At 33.3% G+C, this 17,342-nt stretch overlaps 4 protein-coding genes across 4 annotated transcripts in view; 2 read left to right on the top strand and 2 right to left on the bottom strand.

Moving 5' to 3' along the window:
• Window positions 1–95: 95 nt before the first annotated feature.
• LOC116846374 (protein aveugle) lies at window positions 96–1,121 on the top strand. The gene is made up of 3 exons (XM_032820103.1): window positions 96–265; window positions 351–464; window positions 799–1,121. The coding sequence occupies exons 1-3, from the start codon at window positions 116–118 to the stop codon at window positions 973–975; spliced, it is 441 nt and encodes a 146-aa protein (XP_032675994.1). The 5' UTR covers window positions 96–115; the 3' UTR covers window positions 976–1,121.
• A 668-nt stretch (window positions 1,122–1,789) lies between these two features.
• Window positions 1,790–3,165, top strand: LOC116846375 (40S ribosomal protein S26). The gene is made up of 3 exons (XM_032820104.1): window positions 1,790–1,944; window positions 2,483–2,791; window positions 3,079–3,165. Exons 1-3 carry the CDS (start codon window positions 1,942–1,944, stop codon window positions 3,109–3,111), a joined length of 345 nt encoding a protein of 114 aa, XP_032675995.1. The 5' UTR covers window positions 1,790–1,941; the 3' UTR covers window positions 3,112–3,165.
• On the bottom strand, window positions 3,161–6,576 carry LOC116846373 (PEST proteolytic signal-containing nuclear protein-like). The gene is made up of 3 exons (XM_032820102.1): window positions 6,414–6,576; window positions 5,511–5,710; window positions 3,161–3,861 (listed from the first exon to the last, which is right to left on the bottom strand). Exons 1-3 carry the CDS (start codon window positions 6,448–6,450, stop codon window positions 3,622–3,624), a joined length of 477 nt encoding a protein of 158 aa, XP_032675993.1. The 5' UTR covers window positions 6,451–6,576; the 3' UTR covers window positions 3,161–3,621.
• A 2,370-nt stretch (window positions 6,577–8,946) lies between these two features.
• The window catches only part of LOC116846364 (adenylate cyclase type 10-like), a 35,696-nt gene continuing 27,300 nt past the window's right edge, over window positions 8,947–17,342 (bottom strand). Inside the window, 11 exon segments of the mRNA XM_032820091.1 lie at window positions 8,947–9,087; window positions 9,164–9,325; window positions 9,973–10,112; window positions 10,523–10,721; window positions 11,964–12,253; window positions 12,574–12,710; window positions 13,273–13,593; window positions 14,218–14,333; window positions 15,093–15,263; window positions 15,342–15,574; window positions 16,175–16,256. Of these exon segments, the coding sequence (XP_032675982.1) occupies window positions 9,312–9,325; window positions 9,973–10,112; window positions 10,523–10,721; window positions 11,964–12,253; window positions 12,574–12,710; window positions 13,273–13,593; window positions 14,218–14,333; window positions 15,093–15,263; window positions 15,342–15,574; window positions 16,175–16,256 (1,703 nt within the window). The 3' untranslated portion in view covers window positions 8,947–9,087; window positions 9,164–9,311.

The raw sequence follows: 17,342 nt of genomic DNA, 5'->3' as shown, positions 1-17,342 counted from the left end.
AAGGGATGCGCCTTTGGCCGCGTTCCGTTTCATGCATATGCACGCATTTATCTATAGTTCGTGTTACGTATATTGTAGGCAATGCGCGCATAATGCGTGAAACGGAACGCAACCTATGTATATCCGCGTAATCGCAGTTTCAGCTGTTGTGAATTTTGTCCTCTGTTGTCATTTTTTAATAGATTTCTCGTTTTACACTCGACCGTTCAGGTCGATTGGAGATACAATGGTGGAAGAGATTATCAATCCCAGCAATAAACCAAAAGTAAAAATGCGATTAAGAGACTGGTTATTATATATAGATTATACGAGTTTTTTGTTTACTAACCAACTATTTCGTTACAACGCAGAACAAAACTACTCGACCTCGTCCGGTTTACTTGTGGAATGTGTTGGATGTGCAAAAGTGGCTCAGACGACACTGCAGTGACTATTATCAGTTATATCATGAGAAATTCTTGCACGTAAGAGCTGTAAACTTATGCATCTTCAAACTTTACTGAATTCTAATTAATCCCCAGACAGCACAAATGTCCAAAATTGAGTCGTAAGACGTCTTTAAGACACCTTTAACATACCTTATAAACTTATTTTAAAGATATCTTAAAGCTGTTTAAAAAACATCTTATGACCCAATTTTGGACATTGTGGTCTGGGTTGTGTCATTGTGAGACATAAGAATAGTTTGCACTCAATTACATCAATAGAAGATTGAATTGATAGTAATTTTGCATTAAACAAACAAAGGCAAAAGAAGAAGTAACAATATAAAGTAAAAATATTTTATATTTTTTTAAGCATGACATTACAGGAAGGGTATTGTTAAGAATAAACGAAAATATCTTACTGCGACTGGGTATCGATAATGAACAACACAGGATGGATATATGGAGAGAAATTATGAAACTGCTTCTTAAGACAAACATGCTAGAGATCAGAGAGTTAGAGCGACGTAATAATATGAATTTTGACTAGAATGCCTAAGATCATTTTATACATTTTTTAATTACATAATATTAATCTATTTTATATTATTTATTAATATAATATTATATTTAATGATATTTATATATTAATCTGTATATATTATGATACATGTATAAATATATATTTATATTTTATATATATATATATTTATTTAATATAAATTTATCTTCCTCTTAGTAAGAATATCAATATGTAACATATATTCAATATATAACAATAAAAGATTACTTCAATTGTATATATTTCTTTTTTAATGCAAATTTTTTTTAACAGGAAATTGGTCAATTATAAAAATTCCAAAGGAGTATCATGAACACAGAAAATTTCATTGATATTCCATGAGTTCTGAGACATTGGTTGCGTTCAGCGAACTCAACAGTTGCACAACAGTTGAGCAATTCGTCAATGTAATTGGTCTAGATTTAGGGATCTAACAGTGAGAACCAATAATCGCTGATTGCTCATTGAGCGCTTTTTCCGCTAAACGCGCCCAATTATTTACGTATTAAGGCTACGATTATGGCAATTTGTGTGCGAAGGCCCTAAAAGTGTGAAAGATTCAAACAACGTGAACAGACTTTGTATCTCGAATATCTATCCAATCAACGTGATCTCTTCTTAAAGTGAAAGATCGTGAAGGAATGGCTCCTTCACACAGGGCGCGGTAATGATTGCCACTCGGCGGAAGTTCGCGCGACAGCCAATCAATATGTTGTTTTTCCGTAAGAGCTAGAAGGTTATTACGGAAAGCAGCATATTGATTGGCTGTCGTACGAACTTTCGCCGCGCGGCAAGCATTACTGCGTCCTGTGTGTAGGAGCCAGAAGTGATTAGTCACAGCTTGTAACTAGCGACACGCACTTCGACTCTTGCTCGCAAGAGCCATCTGTCCTGTGTAGATCGCTACACTTCCATTTTCTGTGCAAGTTCTTTCGGTGAAACGTGAGATACAAGATGGTAAGGGATGCTGTTTATCGTTCATAATTTACCGAAATTATCGTATCGCGATTTGCATCACGATGTATCTTCGTCGTCGACGTAGCCCGACGTAAGGCGTACGATAGAAACGTGAATTTTCCATAAAGTAGATTCTATTGAAACAGAAAACGCGTGCGCCACGAATCCACCATGTGGTGTGTCTCGCTGTGTGACCAACACCGAAGCGGGTCGCAATGGATATTAACTCGCACGAATCGTAATTCAATTTTTTATGTGATTTGTTGTAAGTTAATCGTGTGCGTGATTGTCGCGAGTAGGCAAGGTAGAAGTCGGAAGCTCATAACCTCACTTATACGTGATTCCGTACTGTAGCCGACCATTTTTTAGCTGTACTACTGAACTAGTGCAATAAATGAAACAAATATACTTTCTCTCACTCCAACTTATTGCAAAAAGAAAGCTAAAAAGAATAGACCACATGTTAGATTTTTGTGTTTTACATAAATAATATATCTCTGATGCTTGTTCTTTATTTAACACTCGCTCTGTCTCGCAGACTTGCAAACGCAGGAACGGTGGACGCGCCAAGCATGGCCGCGGCCATGTGAATCCAGTTCGTTGCACCAACTGTGCCCGATGTGTCCCGAAGGACAAAGCTATTAAGAAATTCGTTATTCGCAACATCGTCGAGGCCGCTGCTGTTAGAGACATCACGGAAGCGAGCTTTTATCAGTCGTATCAGCTGCCCAAGTTATATGCCAAGCTTCACTACTGTGTGTCGTGTGCTATCCACTCCAAAGTGGTGAGAAACAGGTCCAAGGCTGATCGTCGTATCAGAACACCTCCTGTACGCAACTTCCCAAGGGTATGTGTGAATTATAAGTAAATTCCACTCTTATATCGCTGAATTTATTATCACATCATTGTTATTTGCAGTTCTTAGTCTAAATTTCAAGTTTGATCTTTGACTATTTCGCAAAATTAGAGATATATAATTAAAATACTTGATATATATATAATTATATCAGATGTATGTTCTTTCATGCAATTATCATGTAATAAATCTTCAAATTTGACATTGTTCAATATATGTATACATATTGTACTTTGTATGAATCCATTGTACCATATGTGATCTCTTCTCATTTTCAGGATCTGCGCCAAGGCCAGCAGAACAGGAAGTAATTTTATTATGTAAAGTTAATTTTTCGATATAAATAAAACTTGATTAAAGTAATACATTGACTACCTTTTATTTGGATTATAATATAAATTACAGAGCACAATGTGTATTTGCTTTGTTGCGTGTTATTGCTTTTATCACTTAAAGAGATAAACAGTTGAGATTGCAGTAGTGCGCAGCCACTGTGTCGAAAGAGAAGAAAAAAAGATCGTTCAGAGGAACGTGTCTGCATCATGTATACATTTATTGAACATGACTTGCACAAAGATAAAGTACGCGATCTAAATATTTGCTAATATCTTTCCAAATTCGCAACTTCTCTTAAGGCTCCATTACGAGAATAGAACAAGATTTCAGTGAAATCTGAACTTCGCCGATAAAGTACTTACACTCCATAAAAATATTCGCGTCCAATCAGCAAGAACTTTCTAATAATTAGAATGAATTATATAAAATTAATGTACATGTGACAAGTAATTCCCAAGTATATATATATATTGTACATTAGAGAATCATTTATTCGCCTCCTCCATGGCTTTCTTCAATGTCTTCTCGAAGATCTTTTTCGAGTCGCAGAATCCTTGCTTCGTTTTGCCGAATGAATTCGGTCCGGCCGATGTTGGTGTTTCGCGACCGATATTTCGCATCCTCATCCTCGCTTCCGCCGGCATTTCTTCTGGTTCGTCGTCTTCGTCGTTGAACACTGAGGCTACCGTCGGTTTCTGTGCTGTCGTTGTCTTCGCGACTGGTTTCTACAGAAAGGCAAATGATTTTGTGCACAAAGAATAGATTGCAGAAATGAAAGATCTTATGCGTGTATATATACAAAGTGTTTCTTAAAGAGGTATTAGACTCAATGTTGCATCAAGGGAACCACTCTTAGACTTAGGCCTGTATTCTGAGTTCTCTTTTAATGATAAATTAGCCTTTAAAAGTGACTCATAGCCAATCAGAAAGCTTATAAGCCACTTTTAGAGGCTTATTTATCATTAAAAGAGAACTCAGAATATAGGCCTTAAACTCTTGTTCTGAACTTTTTTTTATCGATGAAAGTGTCTCTAAACGTGACTTATAAACCTTTTGATTGACTTACAAGTATATTTAGAGACACTTTTATTCATAAAAGAGATTTCAGAATAAAAGCCTTACTATTTATCAAATAAAATGTTTTTATACATTTACTTCATTGTCTAACTAATGAATGTTAATTTGAGACAAAGTTGAAATAGATATATACATACAAAATATTACAAATACAAGAAATATTATTCTTAACTTTTTTCTCATTAGTGCTTTATAGTTGATCTAATAGAAATGCATAGATAACAGAAATATTAAAAAAAAAATATATATGTATCTTGAATATTATTATAAATTACAAATTTTCTATCCCTGTATTTTCAAAACAAAATGTTGAATAATTCTAAAATTTATGTATAACGTCGGTATATTTTTCTTTAATGTTATAGCACATTTTTATCAAAACCCTAATTTTAATTTATAAGAAATTAAAAATAGCATGGTAACCTTAAAGAAAATGTATAAAAAGTGTCAATTTTAACTTTAACTATTCCTAAAATCTTTTATTTTTCTCTCATACTTTTCTAACTGCAGTTAGATAATATTTTAATTTATATTTATATGTAGTGCAAATTTCAATAAATTCTCAACAAATTCATTTTGCCTTACAACCTCCTTTCAAATACTGTCTAATAATTTAAGAGTTAATTTTTGAGGTCGTTTTATGAGGAAAAGTTCATATAAATATATAGTCTCAAAGTATAGCTTTTTAAATCTTCAACTACATATTCTTCACAGGTTTGGATATTTTTGCATAAATTATGATATTTTACATTCACATGTAGATAATTAATAACTTATACATGTTGTTTAAAAAACCTGTGGCTTGTTAAAAAATTAAGGAAAGTTTACTTAACTTATAATACTTAAGTTTATTTTTAGAATACTGATGTAAATTTATGAATGTTGTTTCTTAAATAAAGTTACAGAATCAGAGATTACAGAATTCTTTGATTACATTCTCATCTACAGAGAGTTAAATCTATTAATCTGTTACACAATGAAATGAAAATATCATGTAACTTGTCTCTCTCATCGCAATTATAATTAATACTCAAAACAGATATGATAACTGCCTTATAATTTCTTGTTTTTGTATATTTTAATATTATTTGCAATATTCTGCATAATTTACATTGCATAAAAACCAATGGTATACATCAGGTAAAGAACACATGTAAGCGACACAAACAAACTTTATACGTTCATGTGAATTTTTCTTCGCAATGACCTTGACAATAAACTAAAATATTAGACAGCATTCAACCAGAATATTAGACACCCTGTACAGAGAAAGAATCTGTACGAAAATTTCACTTACGGAAGTTGAGCCTAACTTGATCTGTATCCCCTTTTTCTGCTCATTGCCAGCCTTTTTCCCAAAGCCAAACGCCAACTTCTGCTTCTTCGCGTCCGGCTGATTATAGCTGACCGATTCGCAGCGCTCCTCGGGCCTGAGAGGCGAGCGGTCTCTACCTTTGTCATCCTCTCTCGTGTCCTCCGCTCTGTAGACACTTGACCCTGACAACGTCAAACACTGGCAAAGTTCAGATCAAGTTAAACAAAGTCGACTTTTTAACCGGAAATCTTTAAGCATCTTATGCTTAACGCTGTGTTCATGTCCTACAAATTCAACGATTAGCGATTAAGTGCACGATCGAAGTCGCGCGACGCAAGAGATCTGTTCGTTTTCGACAAACTTCTGCACTGGTGCAATAAGTCAGAGTGAAATGAGTAGTTTCTTTCGCTTTAGCTCATCGCATCGGTTGAAAAATTCTGCGAAAACGAGCAGGCCTGATGTCCGGCGAATTGCAACGTATATACTGCAATACGCAACGTTTTTACATACGCATTTTTCTCGTTGCAAGTATAAGCGCGACGGAGAGCCGAAGAATCGAGTCGGATCGGAAAGCTCGAAGCAACAACGAACTGCATTTTAGGTGCAAAGCTCGGCGCGACCTTCCTCGCGCGCTCTCTGCTGCGGTTAGAATGACGCATACATTTTGGATGGAACTCGTCGCGTTTATTTCTCGCTCGACAATGCGAATCTTTGGTCTCGCGATTAGCATCTCTGAGAGAATGTTTCATGTCAGACGAGCGTCACGTACGTGGAGCTTTGCATAAATAATTCTCACGGGTGTGTGCGCGCTGACATAACCGAGAAGCGAGGTCGGGCTCTTCTCGGAGTCGGGGTAGCGTAATATAGAAGTAAAATGAACAAAACCTTTTCTGTAATCGTCCCCGGGATTCCGCCTGGACATTTTATCGGTATCTTGCGGACGCGCTGACGGAGTACGTTGATTCGAAGTAACCTAAAAATCGTTACTGAAGCTCCGATGCTCTCGTTCGTCACTGTCGCCAACCGAAATGTCGTGCCCTGAATTGGTCGAATAGAGCAGTTGTCACCATTGCGAAATTAATTCCTGGGGACTCTCATAGGTGACAGATGTGTCGTCGGATGCGTTCGTGGTCGGTTGTGCTCTCCGCGTTTTCTCTTTTCAATGGCGGAAGTGAATTATGCAGGATTCACACCGCGTCCGACGTCCGATATATGACGTTCGATATCTAATAGAAAATTCAATTCTCCATTGGAAAGCTATTCTTTTATTGGATATCGGACGTCGTACATCGGATATCGGACGAGGTGTGAATCCTCCATTAGCCCCGATCTACAATGGGTACTTTCCAATTGCTTAACACATCTTGACACATACGTACACAAAACCAGTTTATTGGTCACATATCTAAAATATCTTGTAAGATAATATATAACCAATAAACTGGTTTCATGTAACACACAAAATGTAACTGGAAAGCATCCAATAGGTGTAATAAGCTTTGAGCCTTAAGAAATTGACCAATCATAGTAGAATTATAGAGGAATAATCAATTGTGATTGGTTAATTTCTTACGGCTTAAAGCTTACTACACTATTAGTCCCGATCTACAATAGGTCAACTTCGATTCTTCTATAATTCGACTATGATTGGTCAATTTTTTTGGTCAACGGTTCCGGCATAAGTTAACGGATTATGGCCATCATAAACCAGCCTTTAGAGTAAAACAAAATATTTTGTTTTATTCTAACTTATTGTACCAGAGTGCACCAGTTTAGCTAAAAAGAACAGACCTAAAGAGCCGACTACAAGTGCAAAAGGTGTGTTGAACTAGCAAACCTGTTGGCATGTTTTACAACTGAGAATGTTACTTTTGAACTGAGATAATATGCAGTAATTGTTTAATATTAATTGTTATTTATAATTTATGCATTGAAAGATCGACTGGAACAATTGTTATTTTTATCATGTAAGTTTAATGAATTGTTATGCGTATTAATGTCAATTTGATACACGATTTTTTGAGAATTGCTATTTTATAAACTACCATAATAATATACTTGATTTTCATACAATTTTATATTAACTGGTCGTTAATGTTTCCTAATATTATAAAGATTTTTTCGTGAGTTATTAAATAATAACAGAGTTATTAAATGTTGATTGCTTGAATTAGGTTAAGCTGATATCTGTTGATTGAGCTTCAATAGTGCTGAGAACAAAGATGTATTCTTTCTATTATTTCTGTTTAAGTGTTTGAAAGATGTGTACTAACACTCACTTATTTTTCTTCACAGTGAAAATGAATACTGGTTTGCTACTCAGATCAGTGTATCAAGCAGTTGATGCCGTTCCAAGAATTTTAGCCTTGCAGCCTTTCCAGAATGTATTGGCTCACAAAATTCATCACCTGTGTGACAGGCAAAGATTAAATCTGACAGCAAACAGTCCTCTTAATCATGACACATCTATTATTCTGCAATCTGTCACTCCTATGTACAATTCTATATGTGGCCTGAAAACAAGGGGAGTCTTGCAGCTCCGCTGCAAAGACTGTTATTATATTTCAAGACGTGAAAGACTCTACGTAATGTGCAGATCATTTCCTAGACACAAACAAGTACAGATGAAGAAAAGAGAGAACAAAACATGGATTCTAACATGGGCTTCGACCAGTAAAATTCGAGGCTGGTAACGATGATATGTATGGATTAATTGTAAATGGATATGTTTGGTTAAAATATAGATAAAGCTGAAATAAAATATCAATATAGAATGAACGATATTTTGTAATATGCTTAAACATATATTTTGTGTTTATAAAGTTGTGCTTATCCTTAATTTTTATTTATATATTTCCTTCTTCCTTTTATAGCTTATTAACTTATAGCTTACTAACAATTTCCGATCGTAATTTAAACGTAATTTAAAGAATCACTATATGAGGAAATCGCAATTATTTATTTGTCGATATAAGCGACAGAAAAATAAACTCCATTATTATACTCTGATGGAAATATTTTATTGAAAATCTCTTTGAATTGGCCCTTTTTCATTAAAATTCATTACGTTCATAAAATTCATTAAAATTCATTAAGATTCTTCAAAATTAATTAAAAATCATTAAAATTCATTAAAATTTGTAAAATTTATTTTATTGCTATATAACAATAAAATTAATTTTATGAATTTAATAAATCTTAATTTTAGGAATTTTAATGGAAGGAATGGATTTTAATGAATTTTAATGCATTTTAATTAATCTTAAAGAATCTTAATAAATTTTAATGAAAAGAGGTCAATTGAGAATAATTTTTAGTAAATATTTCAATAAAATATTTCCATCAGGGATATGCAAACTATTGTAGCAGCTATCGAGTTGCGAACTGTTCGCTAGTTTAAAATTGCAGATATCGTTAACATTTATTTTGGCAATGGAAGTGTAAAAGGTATGGTCGTTGAATTGTTGGCGTTTACTTCGTCCCATTCATCATTCGCCTTGACCATAGTCTTATCTTTCCACAAGTCTTCTTGTACGGAAGATATGGCGCCCGACCAAGCCTACAAATAATAAGCCAAATATTAAAATTATATATATATAAGTTTACTTAAAAAGTATTGTTAGAAATTAAATTACAATAGAGTGAGAGGAAGAGTTACCCGTTCGCAATGATTCGCCCACATGTAGATCATTTTGTTGTCTACTTTCTTGGACAACTTCTTCGTCTGTCGTAGCATTCTCATCGCGGCTCCCTTTTGCGATTGGATCATACAATAGTATGCCCTTAGTAACGTATACCTGCAAATAAATAGAGATATTTAAAAGGGATAAGGACCCAGGTAGCACAGAGAATTCTAAAAGAATTCAGTCATATGTCACCAATTCTGAGTTCATTTTTAGGTACAAAAAGAATTTTTTTCACTGAAGAATTCTTTGAACTGAACGTAATGAATTCTTTTTACATCTGAAAATGACTTCTGAATTGATGACATACGACTGAATTTTTTTTTAATTCTTTTTAAATTCTTTGTGCTATTTGGGGAGATAAGTGCATGATCGCATTGAGAAGCAAAGACTTGAAAATTTATTTGTATATATGAAATTTATTTCTGTGAAATATATAAGTTTTTATTTCACAAATAAATCTTCAAGAATTTTTTTCTCAGTGCATTAGTTAATTTTGTTCGCGAACCTGGGAATCGCGATTTTCACAATTTTTATCATTTTCTCGACGCGTTTAAAGGTATCCTTAATTTCCGTCATCGTGTTCATCGCGTGAATGCTCTTGCCGGTAACATCTCGCACTATATGAGATTGTCTTTATTACAATTGTCTTGATTGTCTTTATTATTTTTGTCACATAATGGAAATTTTTGTGTTTAATAACGATAATCTTCGATTTTTGGGAACTGTATCGTGCATTGGCCGAACGTCGATTTTATTACCGTATAAAATCAGAAGGCCTTCGAGTTTCTTCAACGCAGTGATCGTCGCTGCCACTATATGTTCGTCCATCACGCTCTCGATTGTCACATTCCTGCTGTCCCAAACCCTCGACGCTTCCCATTGTTGCGTCCTGACGCACCTGTCGATAATATACATATCAGTATCACGATTACGAACAATTATTTTTTTAATTCTCGTGTTTAATTGACGATTAATATAAGCCAATTCAATGGTCATTTAATTGAAAATTGATTTCAATAGATTTAATCAAAAACCGTTCAATTGAAAAAGTATGGCGGGCTTTATAAGAAGTAAGTAAATGAATAAAATAAATAATAATTGTTAATAAAAGTAAAAAAACCTAATATACTCATACAATCTAATATTTGGTAAGATTCGAGCAAAAGTACCGGAAACTGACGAGTGCCGGATATTGGACGTTTTCCCATAATAATTACGACAATGACAAGAATAATTATTTATTAGCGCGTTAATTAGTATTTTCGGAATCGATTTCTCGACGAATTCGCGATAACCGTTTGTACTTACCACAACCACATGGAGGTGAAATATCGCCTCTCTGCTTCGGGATCTCGCAGGCTGATCATAGTTTCTCCTTCTTGAAGGTAATATCGCTCGCAATTTCGAAAGGAGAGAATCGTAAATCCGGTGTCGAGTTGCACGTCGGCGCACATTGCGTAATACCAAGTGCGACCCGACTTATCTAGATCGTTTTGCGATGCAAATTCTGCAATTGAATTTACTCTTAAAGAGGTTCTAGTGTTTCTCTGATTGTAAGTAGTATTTGATGAATGAAATCATTTAAAATTATAATTCTCTCTGCGATATTATAGTAAGATAAAATCTGCAAATGTTACAATATGTAATCGTTTTTTATTTTGAAAATCATCATTAAATATTTTAAAAGTGACAAAATGAAATTTGTGAGATACTTACGTTTGATGTGAACATCAATTATAAGAAAAGAAGTGTGAACATAAAATCTATTCGTTTTATTGTATTTGATAAATTATCAATTTTATTCAAGTTGATTTTTTTTGGATATGTATAAATGTTACGTGAAAATGAATATTAAATATAGAAATAAATATAGGATAACGTTTCGTATATTCGTGTGTCGAGATTTGTGAATGATCACGCGCGATATGGTAAATGAACTGTAGAAGCGATGTGTGTTATCGTGTGCTTGTTAAGTCAAATTGAACAAAACACCCTTTATTAATTTGTAAATAACAATGTAGATTTTTAATTATTTATAAAAGAAAATTGTTACATGATTATGTAACGCGTGATAATGTACAAATTTTCTTTAATTAATATCTAAAAATTAATATCTAAAAATCTATATTTGCTAATATACAGGATGTCCCGCGTAAGACGGACCAAAAGAAAAATATAAGTAGAACACATTAAAGTGAACAAAAATTATATAGGCCATTTTTCAAACAACCACGTAAAATTTTGAGATATTAATTAAAATAGTTGAGCATATCAGAGCGCGGCGAGCGGGACATACGGCGCGCCGCGGCTGACGAAGAAAATGGATGATTGCTCGCGGGCTTATCTTATAGGCCAGAGAGGTGAGCCGTTTGGCATACTGAAATGAGTATCTCCGTGTGTGCGTCCGTGTACGTGTGCGTTTTTCCATTTTCTTCGCTGACCGCTGCGAGCCATATGTCCTGCCTGTCGCATCGCACGTTCTAATTTGTTCAATTATTTTAATTAATATCTCGAAATTTTACGTGGTTGTTTGAAAAATGACCTATAAAATTTTTGTTCACTTTTATGTGTTCTACTTATATTTTTCTTTTGGTCCGTCTTACGCGGGACACCCTGTATACTTGTACGCGGCGAAAACTTCTCTGATTTAATTATCTTTTAAGATTTTAACCTTAGGCTCGATTTCTATATGTAATTTTTCATTCAATGAGAGAGGAAATCTTGTGTTAAGCGCTACTTTAATGCTCACCCAATTCTCTTAACAAAGTCACGACTTCCGAATGACGACAGGAGATCATGAGCAGGTGAACTAACGTCGGTAGTACAAGCAGCTTGAGAAACACGGAGCCCATGGTTTGCGCCATCCTCGTCGTGATGAAACCAATTTTAATCGCCTTATGGATTTCTCCTCTCAACCATCGGGAGAAGAACACGCTCGCGTAAAGCTCAGCGATTGCTTTGAGCTCCTGAAACTCGAGGGAATCCTCCTTCTCCGCGCAAAAACTGAGAGCCACGTTCTCCAGGTAGGGAATAATAGATCTGAATAAAAATATGACTACGTTAAATGACGTTGAATTACGTCAAATGAATAAATATCGCAAGCAACAATATTATATTATTCGTAAATATTATTCGTTCGCTCATTCATTCATATGTAAAAGCATAGAAAAATAATAGAACCTGACAACGTCATTAGTTGTTTCAGATTTTTGTGAAACGAATATTGATTATTACTGATAATCAATATTATAATAACAAATACATAATACTGATTATGTCAGGCGAGTAATTATTAATTCATTAGTTTCATTGAATCAAAGTAGACTTATGACTCTATCGAGTTTCACGCGATGAATCACTTGGTTTGATAGACGTGCGCGGTGATCATCATATTGGTGAACGAAGTGCAGATCGTAAGGAAATCTTTCGACGTATCAAGCACGGTGTTCAAGCTCCATAAAGCTGCTAATCGTGCGTGTTTTCTCATTCCCTTCGTCTGTAATTAATATTTCATACATATAGAATACATTATACTAAATTTCACAATCCGCGACATTAAAAGAAAGTTTATTATCGCGTAGATGAGATAAGAAACGAATAATTAAATATATTTTGAAGACTTTGTAAACGAACAATCGGGCTAAATAACAATATAGGCTAATAACAGCAGTCTCTAGTTGTTGGGCGCGATAAATTTTCGCAACATTTGCTAAAGTTTGACTTACAAACATTTGCTTCAGTTTTTTGTAAAGATTTGGGGAATTTATAGGAGAAATTCGTCGAAAAAAAATCTTGCAATTTTTAATCATCCGTAGAAAATGATTAAAAGATCTGTAGAAGATTGTAGAAAAACATTATATAATATCCTATTCGTTAAATTCTCGTGCTTCAAAAATCTGGAAAATAAATTCAGGATATACGTTTTATATTATTGAATAATTTTATTCTACTTATTTATTTTAAATTATCGCGTCCAACATCTAGTAAGGGCTTTCATTAGCCTGAAATAAATAATTTGCGATTGAATGCCGATTTAAAAAATTTCATGAAATTCTTACTCTGTAAACTTCGAACATCAGTGCCAAGCAACTGGCCAACTGTTCGATATAATTTACGGTATCCACATCGATACTGTCGTTTCTCCAGCGTTTTGGGCAGGCCAGTTTCCATTTTAGTAATTTCAGTTGAATCGCTGATTTCAAGCCGATCAGGAACTCGCGTCTCGGTAAATGGTAACCCAGAGTGTTCATTGCATTGTCCAGCTTCTTCTGCGCCTCCGAAATTATACCACTCTCCAGATAACATCTACCCTCCAGCGTTTGGATTTTTGCGCTGAGATAAGGCAGGACTATCAATTCCTCCTCGCTGACATCAAACATCTGTCAAAGCAATCGGTTCTGATATCCCGCGAAAAAAGTTTATATATGAATTTTGTCTATATATGGATATATATGATTATATATATTATTATATATATATATATATATATATATATATATATATATATATATGTCCATATTGAAAAAAATGTTGTGAAGATACAATTGAAATAAATGCTTATGTTTATGGTAGTCCTTGATGTCGACGTTTAATTAAATAAAATTATATTTTCTTTTTTCATTCAGCAATATTTTTTTTATGTATGGATATATATATATATATATATATATATATATATTCATGTATATTTTTATGTGATTATATATTTTTTCCCGAAATTTTAGACTTCCGCGATGTATTGAAATGTTTGATCTGACTTCCAGGTTATTGCCGCGTCCTTCATTGTTCCTGATGTTTTTGTGAACATTCCAGTTCATTCATTTCTTCAAGACAAGAACGACCTCTGAGATTTGAGAATGTTCATCAAACGTCGGAAACAAATCCATGAAGGATGCGATATCAATGGAGAAGCTAGACCAAACAGTTGGTTAATTGCTTCTCTCGATTTTATTGCTTCAGTTATTCTTCCAGTTATCTCTTTTTATATCATTGACATTTCTTACATCGGAAAGTAAGTCCTCAGCATCGTTAAGGAGTCTGCGAGCTTGAGGTATGTTGTAACTTGTCAAACAAACTTCCACAAACTCCAAAATTGCTGTCAGGATTAATTCTTTCTTCCCTGTAAATAAGTGGATGGAACCGCTAAATTTTTGTGATTTATGAATTGGAAAAAAATAATGTTATTTTTTTCTACGCTTAACATTCGTCCACATCTTTAGTAAACACCACCTAGCAGTAACATTACGTTAACCTTATAATTTCTCATTCTGCAATGTAAGTGTAATATAGTACGTCGATGTATTAGTTCACAGATTAAGTGACTTGCTTTAAAAACTGACAAAACGTGGTCTATGTTTTTCATTGCAAAGTTCTAAACATTCAAATGCTTCTCTTGAAAAGTTTTGTTAATAGTACTTAACGTATCTGTGAACTAATGTATCGTAATTTTGTAATAAGAAACGCAGACGTTTTGTCTATTTTGAAAAAAATCACTTTAACACATCCGTGAACTAATGCATCGATACATTAACAGTTATAGAACGAGAAATTGTAATATAAAAAAGAAAATTGTAATATAAGAAAAGTCCGTCTGTGAGTCGTGTTTTTGATAAAAAGTGATAAAATTACTTAGAAAGGCATGTGTGTTCAGATGAATATTTAATTGTTAAAAGTAAATTACGATATAAGACGATAGAAATTGATAACTTTTTTATATGAGTTGAAATATGAAAAATAGAAATTTTCGACAGAAATGAAATAAGTTCAAATAAAGCTATATATTAGTATCAGTTGGTATCAATTGATATATTGATATTTCAATGAAATTTGTCTATATTTCTATAAATTCTTATCAAATTTTCTCTTTAAGCAGAATTACCGATCCCGTAACAATGTTCCAACATCTGCGAGTAGACGGTCGTTAATATGAGATGGCATCGACAATTGGCGAAATCGACGTCGGAGAAGGTCTTCATCGGCTTTCTGCTCGCTTTGCGAAAGATGTCCGTGCACCTCGTTGCTCTTTCCTCGTTTGCCAGTTGTAAATAACCTGACATGATATTATTCTCTCGCGCTATCAGAAAGTAACTGTAATTTCAATAATAAATTCGCACAAACCCATACATACTTAACGAAACGTTCTTTTCTTCCTCTTCGAGGATAGAGTTCATTCCGCCGAATTGTTGCGCATTCAAAAGTCGATCGACAGTCGGTCTTCTCCTTTTCACTTCTTGTGTAGCTATTTCGCCTAATAACTTGATGAATTTCAATTCGCCACACGTCAAGCATCTCCGGCTGTGTTGCCGTAGATACTTCAGTGCCTTGCTGTGTAATTCCATCTTCTGGTGCTCCGTCAAAAGTCTTCGCGTGTGCAAGTAATATGTCGATATTTGTATTAATGCTTCAATTATCCAGCTCAGTAGAATTTAATGCAATATTAAATAACAAATATTCATTCATATTAAATAATAAATAATAATGAATAATAAATAATAAAATAAGTAAAAATAATAGTAAATAATAAATAATAATAAGTATTAAGTAATAAAATAACTAATTTAATATTAAATAATATAACTGTTATATATTATATAAAATAATATATTATGTGTAAAGATAATATAATTCGAGAATTTTATATTGAATTCGTTCTTAAACTCGATTATTTCATGCAAATTTTTCCTCTTCAATAAATATATTTACAAGTCTATGTACCTTCAATCAAAGGATTGCAAATAATTAATTATTTTCTTTATTAATTATTGTATTTCATTGATGATCAGAGTATGAATCAAGTCAATTGAATACTGTTTATTGACATTGATTTCAACAAATTTAATTGAAGATTGTTCAACTAACGAATGATTTCAATGAATTCAAAACTATAGTTTTAAACCAATTTTTCCTAACGTGAGTCGGATGTAATTTAGGATAAATTGCTTAGCAAAAATAAATTTTTACCTGTAAGTAGTTTCACGGAACATTGATATCTTGAAGCGCATCAGACCACAAGAAGCATATCGCGGCAAATCGGTGAGTTCGTCTAGACAAAAACTTTTTCTTTCATTATGAAAATTTTTAACATATTTTTCCAATTGCAAAATACGCTTTGCATATTCGCCTGAGAGAAACAAGTCCACCCCAATTTTCTGTTGTCTTGTTAATAAACTCTGTGTAAATAATAATTTTAGGATAGTTCTTGTTCACCAAAACGCAATTCCAATTTTGAGATTAAATTTCGTTATATTTTAAATTTTCATGTAATTCTTCTAGTGCGCTGAACGCGTTTCTCCCTGCAGATCTTCGTAATAATCACGCACATATTCACAATAAATTCTATAAGTAGGTGCCGATTAGTTAATCTTTAAGAATTTAATGATATAGGGGCATATTTTTCAAATCTCCCAATGATACACATACAGAAAAATATCATTCTACTGGAAAGAAAAACGATAATTCAGTTTTCTTCCCTTCTTTAAGTAACGATTATCTTCAACAAAAAATGTTTAAAAAATAGTCGTAAAACTCATCATAAGTTTTAAAACGGCTCATTTTATCATACGCTTAAAAAAAGAATTTATGCTCTTCATAAAAATATAAAACTTTATTGAAGAAAAAATTAGTTTGACTCTATGCAGTAAGCAAAACTGTTTTACCGAATTTTTGTTTTAATTTAATATTTTGTATTGAAATTCCAAACTTACCAGGATTCAAAATATATTGAAAATAAATTTAATGCTTATGATGAACTTATGACAGATTTGTGGATGTACAAACTTATGAAATAAGCAACTTGTAGTAAATAACATTTACTTGAATGCACTATGTATTTTTCTGTATAAATTAAATACAAAAATATAGACTTTTAAAAAAAGGTATGCTAAGTTCTCGAAGCGCACTTAATCAGTAAAATCAACTATTTCTTTAAAACTATTGTTATATATGATATAGAACTCTAGAACTATTGTAAAACAAACCGGAACTCTAAAGAAATAGTTAATTTAAATAGTTTTTTTGATTAGGTGCGCTGCGAGAACTTAGCGCACCTTTTTTTGAAAGTGTGTTTTTTTGTATTTAATGAACGGAACTATTGAAAATTGTTGCAAAGAGCTCTAGAACTTTTCAAGAG

This window comes from Odontomachus brunneus, unplaced genomic scaffold, assembly GCF_010583005.1.
Source record: "Odontomachus brunneus isolate Ranch 3 - 2012 unplaced genomic scaffold, Obru_v1 Obru_scaffold_063, whole genome shotgun sequence".
NCBI lineage: Eukaryota > Metazoa > Arthropoda > Insecta > Hymenoptera > Formicidae > Odontomachus > Odontomachus brunneus.
Note: the sequence above shows the minus strand (reverse complement) of the source record. Positions and strands in the feature narration are given on the sequence as shown.